Below are 6,553 nucleotides of genomic sequence, written 5' to 3'. Positions count from 1 at the left end.
GGAAAAAGCTGCAAAACATTACATACAAAACGACAAAAATGTGTTTATATCTGTAATAAATACACACTTACACATACATAGTGGTAAGTCTGGAAGAATATGCATGAAACTGTCATTAATTGTTAGGACATTTCTATTTTCTTTAATATTTTTCAATATTTTAAAATTTTCTTCACTGTTAACATAAACCACATTTTCTATAGCATAATTATCCCACAATATTTTTTAACACTAGGTCCAAGTGTTTGAAAAACTGTATTTTAAATTTTTAGCTATTTGTGTGTTTATTAAGTTAACCAAAATAATTTATAAAACACCAGTGAATGTCCTTCATAACAAACACCATTATGCATTGAAAGTAGTTTATAAATGTAAGTTTCTAATGTTAACAGGCACCATTTATTTATACTACATCAAGTGCTTTGCATTCATCATCTCATAGAACCTTTACAACAACTCCATGAAAACGGAATTAGTGTTTATCTTGTATACTTGGGGAAATTGAGGCTTAGATTCTCAGTGACTTATTAAGGGTCAAATAGCAGAAAAGAGAGCATGTCTAGGTGTAAACTGGAAGGTCTGATTCCAAAGTATGCACCCTCAACCACTATGCTATATGTCTTCTCCATATATTAACTTTGTTCGGAAATATATTCTGGCAAAATGTAGATATTTTCTACAATAAAATTATCTGAAATTGGAACATGCATGAGGATTTATTTGATATAATTTAAAAGACAATATTACATTTTATTTTGAACAATAATTATATTTTTAAAATACATATATTTAGATAATCTGTTTAACACATATATCATGGTCCAATTTCAAAATGGATTTCTAGAAACATATTCCTGGAAATATTCAAGGTCATATTTGGCCAAGTAAAAACAGCTCAGAAGAAAGGATTCATGTGTTTTAGAGAGAATTGAAGTAAATACCCAAAGGTACAAAAGAAAAGATGTGCTTGAAAGTTCAGTGCTACTGTCATTTCAGTTGCCTGGAGACCTCTCTCTTTTGCATGCATCTATTGAGAGCATTTTTCACTTCTTTGTTCCTAATACTATAAATGAGTGGATTCAGCATTGGTATCACCATAGTATAAAACACAGAGGCCACTTGATCCCTTCCCAAAGAGTAGGACTTCTTTGGTTTTAAATAAGTAAAAATCAGAGCACCATAAAAGATGGTAACACCCAGGAGGTGGGAGGCACAAGTAGAGAAGGCTTTGCACTTTCCTGAAGTGGACTTAATTTTCAGGATAGTAGACAGAATGGACCCATAGGACACAGAGATTGTAATAAAAGACACAATAACATTTAAACTACCAAAAATGAATATCATAATTTCCATGTCTTGAGTGTCAGTGCAGGACAGGGCTAAAATTGGGATTAAATCACAAAAGAAGTGATAGATTACACTGGAGTTGCAGAAATGCAAACCATTCATGTAAACAGCATTAACTAATGATTCAGTAAAACACATCATGTAGGACCCAGTGATGAGGGCACAGCAGAGTCTTGTGGACATAACAACAGGATAATGAAGAGGGTTGCAGATAGCTACATAGCAGTCATAGGCCATTGAAGAGAGAAGGAAACACCCAGTGGCACCCAAGAAGACAAAAAAAGACATCTGGGTGAAACAGGCCATGAATGAAATAATTTTGTTGAAAGTCAGTAAGTTCTCTAAGGTTTTAGGTGTGATGACTGTTGAGTAACTGAGGTCAATGAATGAGAGCTGACTGAGGAATAAATACATGGGAGTGTGAAGCTGGAGATCCAGGTGAATTAATAGTATAATCCCTGCATTCCCCAGCATGGTAATCAGGTATATCAGGAGAAATAGAATAAAGAGGACCCACCGGATCTCTTCAGAGTCTGTCAATCCCATAAGGATGAAGTCAGGAATATTTGTGTTATTCCTACTTTCCATAGCATTCAACTGTTTTAAAGTGTTGGAAAATCAAATATAATTAGCATGAATCTCTTCAGAATGGTTTTTGTTTCATGAATGATTTGGCATTTAAAAAATTTATTTATTGCTTCTATAAATTAATTATTAATTAAAAAAACAGTAATTTGCAAAGTATGACCAAAAAAATTTTAGTGTTACTGCCAAATATAAATTTGGTATAAATCAACATCTGGATATTATATAATAGAATTTCATATATATTCCATAATAGAGTGAACCTGACAGTGTTATACATTAACACATTTAACCCAGTTGAAAATTTTATACAGTAGGTGTTACTATTATACACATTTTTAGATGAGAAAGGGGACAGAAAAGTTTTAAGCAACTTTTCCAGAGTCAGCTCTATTAAATGTTGACTCTGATTCTACCAAAATAGGTGGAGTTTAGAGAGTACACTTATAGCACTCTAAGCTTATTTATAATTATTTGTAGCAAAACCAAGAAAAATGTTAGATATATAATAAACAATAATTAAAAAAAAACAGTTTGAGGCATTTACTTTTATTTTGTATCCAATATTATTTAACACAAATGACTAATCTAAATTTCCACCTTAGGGAACTTTGAGTAGGTTAACATTATACACTACACAAAATTTTAATTTCTGGAAGGTAACTTGTTTTCCTAAATTGACCATTAAAAATCAAATTTCTTCCAAAATTATATTTCTAATATATGTACATTTTTATAGACTCAGATTCCATCAATTCTATATTCCTATTTCCACAAATTCTGGCATTATTTCGGTAAGGCCTACTTAATATGTACAGGTAAATGCATATTCTTCTAATAATGTCCCCATTTTATTTGATCTGAATAAAACCCTTTAATTTTGAGAATGATCTTTACCATGAGTAAAAGGTAGTGAAAAAGTTTCTCCAAAAAGCATCTGTCTAGAAATTTGTCAAACTCAATTTTTTTCATGAATAAAATATGTAAATCATATAAGGAGCTCCAAATTCCTTTTTGTTCCTTTTGAAATAAATTAGTTTTAATTTTTCCTTCATGCCTTTTTGTTGTACCCTGAGGTAAAATAAATCAACAGAAAATTTTTGCTCAGGCCCTGGTCAAATGGAAGCTCACCTGGAAATGATGTCCCACAAGTATTCCAAAGAGCTCCTGTCAACAGAACATCCCTTGCCTTTCACACTAATAATGCCACAGTACCTCTTATCCTGAGGATTGCTGATAATGCAACATTTGGTCATCTAAGGGCACATTTCCAGGAATATTGCTTGGCATGGTTCCAAGGATAAAAATTCAAGGACCAATGCATCATTGTTAGGTTTGTAACAGAGTTGACTTCCCCTTAGAAGCCACATCATTTTGAGCAGGATTTTTTGGTATTCCCTTGTGATGCTCTGATTTTTTGACTGGGTAACAGAGAAGAGATTGCTAGAGGAATACTCTATTACTCTGTGACAGAAAGTCCAGATCATTAACCGCCAGGGATAGAATAGCACAGTTTCCACAATGAAATTTTTTTATACTTAAAAGTATGGCACTATCTTGGGAGTATATGTTGTTCATTACACAAAATCTAGGATATGACAAAATTCAAAGGAAAAACTAAAAATCAATCATAACTGTTCTTAATATTTGCATGTATTTTCTTCCAATTATTTTCCTGCATGTATATAATGTCTGTTTATATGTATACTTGTGTAAATGCATAATTTATTCATGTGGAATTTTCAGTAACTTATTCTGATCTTATTACTAAATAACTAAAACACACCTTGACCTAAGTTAAATTAGCCTTTTGTAAAACCCACAATTTCATGCATTTTGCATTGGATGGTGCCCTATCACTGACTTTCCTCCAGGGGGTGCACCTGTTTATGAATGTATGTTTTTGAAACATCTCATGGAAAACATGGTGCAGTTTCTTTATTCTGGTTTGGCAAAGTCATATAACTCATATACACTGCAGATGTATTTTTGTATTCATCTATAACAATATTTTTGTAACTTTTTGTAATAGTTGTAGTATATTTGGCTGTTATTTTATTAAAAAAAATGAGAGGAGAAAGTAAAAATAAATGCTGACTAGTAATTTTTAATTTATTAAATGGCCAAAACTCATTACTCTAAACATAATCAGTTCAAATTTTTTCTTCTAAATTTTGCATTAATTAATGTAATGAAATAAGATTTTGTATAGATTCAGAAGTAACTTACAGAAAATACTGTTCATACTCTAGAATTTCAGTAGAGAATTTGTGGGTATAAATAAAGAAGTTAGAAAATGTATTAGATGAACTTTTGGAAATGAAATTGTTTCATCAAAAGTTTAGTAATGTTGAAACATATTTATGTGGAGATTAAAATGCCAGCACTGATTTATTTGACAGGAGCTAACCTTGAGTTTAAGCCAAAAGGGAGTTTAAAGTTGATTTTCTAATTCAACTTTAAAAGGCAGTGCTTACTCCTTGCAAAATCACAGAGTGAGTTTTTCTTCCTAAGTTTAAAATTATTTTTTCATAGCCATTAATTGTGATTTTAAATCATATAAATAAAAATTAAAGAAAGAACAATTTACAAAACTAATTTTATGATTTTTTAAATTTTATTACATAAACTTTATGCCTGCATTCCAGCAGAGCATTTGTAATAGTAAAATAATTTTGATGGAAGATCACAAGTGAGAAATAGAAAGGGGACCTAATTTCCATTTCCTAGATGAAATTTAAAGTTAGCATTTTTTCCCTGACTATTAGTCAATTTGATTATTAGTTTTAAGGTTCCCATTGCTCCATTTATTCTTGTCAATTTTTGATTCACATGTTTTGTAGTTCAATTAAGGATTTTTACATCTTTCTGATGAATTGACACTTTTTTAAAAATATATTCTCCAATCATATCTCTGGAATATGGAAGTCTTCTTTGTCTAATAGTATAGTTTGTATATCCTTATATTTACAAAATATATATTTCTTAATCCCTGTTCTTTTCACCTATGTCTTATAAACATTACATGAGTGGTTCTTACTTTTTAGTTATGTCTCAGTAACTCTGCCTTTTACTGAAGTGTTTAGTCCATTTATATTTAAAATAATTATTGATGTGATATTTTCAGTTTATTCCATTCATTTTTGTTCCTTTGATCCTTCCCTCCTGGCTTCTTTTGGGTTAATAAAAATATATTTTCTAATTTTATTCTCTATTGGATCTTTAAAACATACCTCTTTTTACTATGTTGCTAATGATTACTTTAAGGGATAAAATTTACATTATTAAATTCTCTTACGTACTTAAAATTAGTATTGTACCACTTCACATAATGTGTAAAAACCTAAAACATTCTAATTCCATTTACTCCTTATCACGTCTGCCACTGAACCATTTATTTTAAACATAGATAAATTACAAATCTGAAAATACAACATTATTATTTCTGTTGTATGCATTCAGTTGTATTTTACAGAATTGTTAAATCTTTCCATTGTCTGGTGCTCTTCATTTCTCTTTTGGCAGATTTTTTTTTTCTGTTGACTTCCAAAAATTTTTCTTCTGATATTTTATTCAGCCTGAAAAACTTCTGTTGTATTTTCTTGTACTGCAGGATTTTGACAGTGAATTTTCTGAGCCTTCATTCATCTTAAGTGTCTCAATGTTACCCTTGCTTGCTAAGAATATTTTTTTAGATATAGAATTATTTTTCTTTTGGTCTTTTAACATTTTTTGCATTTTTTTTTTCACTTCCAGTCTTATGGCTTCTGATGAGAAGTCTGCCATAGTGATATAGTTTTTCTCTTATATGTAATGTGTTATTCCTGCCCCACATGGCTGCTTTTAAGTGTTTCTTTGTGTCTTTCATTTTCTGTAGCTTAAGTAGGATGTGCCCAGGTGTATGTCTCTGTGCGTTGGAGTTGGATTTAGCCTGCTTTGCATGTTCAGAACTTCTTGATCTGTAAACCAATGTTTTTCTCCATTTTTTTTTATAAAATTTCATTTTACAAAACTCTTCATTTTTTAATGAATCAGTTAGGCTATGTTCTTGTTTACTTACTTTTTTCAGTTCAAAAACATTTCATTTACCTGGCTTCAAGTTAACTGATACATATTCCTCCATGCCTCCAATGTACAGTTTAGTCCCTGATAACTTTTCATTTCAGATAATTTACTTTTCCTTACTGGATAATCTTGAAAGATGTTTATGTTAGCTTCTGTATTTATTAATATGGTTCACATTTTCTTGTTTTGTTGTATGTTTAGTTTTAATTATATACTATATTATATGAATGATATTATAGAAGGTATGGATTATGTTGCCTTCTTCAAAGGTTCTTCAGTTTTTCTGGCAGGAAATAAATTAGTGAGAGGGCCTTTTATATGTCTCAGATTTGTATTATTCTTTGAAAAACATTTATTTGGTTTTCTCCTTAATCTTAGGGTATGACCCCCACTTCAGTGCATGGTCCTTACTTCTAAATTATGGCAGTTTATTTATTTATTTATTTATTTATTTATTTATTTATTGCCTTAACTTCATACCTGAGTCAATCATAAATACTCTTCCTAATGACTGGCCCATAACTCCAACTTCTCCCAGCCCTTCATGAACTCTGCA

At 30.7% G+C, this 6,553-nt stretch overlaps 1 protein-coding gene across 1 annotated transcript; it reads right to left on the bottom strand.

Annotated features, from left to right (window-relative positions):
- Nucleotides 1–987: 987 nt before the first annotated feature.
- On the bottom strand, nucleotides 988–1,935 carry LOC119525342 (olfactory receptor 8H1-like). Its single transcript, XM_037824008.1, has one exon. It carries the CDS (start codon nucleotides 1,933–1,935, stop codon nucleotides 988–990), a length of 948 nt encoding a protein of 315 aa, XP_037679936.1.
- Nucleotides 1,936–6,553: the final 4,618 nt, after the last annotated feature.

This window comes from Choloepus didactylus, assembly GCF_015220235.1.
Source record: "Choloepus didactylus isolate mChoDid1 chromosome 25 unlocalized genomic scaffold, mChoDid1.pri SUPER_25_unloc1, whole genome shotgun sequence".
Taxonomy (NCBI): domain Eukaryota; kingdom Metazoa; phylum Chordata; class Mammalia; order Pilosa; family Megalonychidae; genus Choloepus; species Choloepus didactylus.
This window is presented reverse-complemented; position numbering and strand designations above follow the sequence as displayed.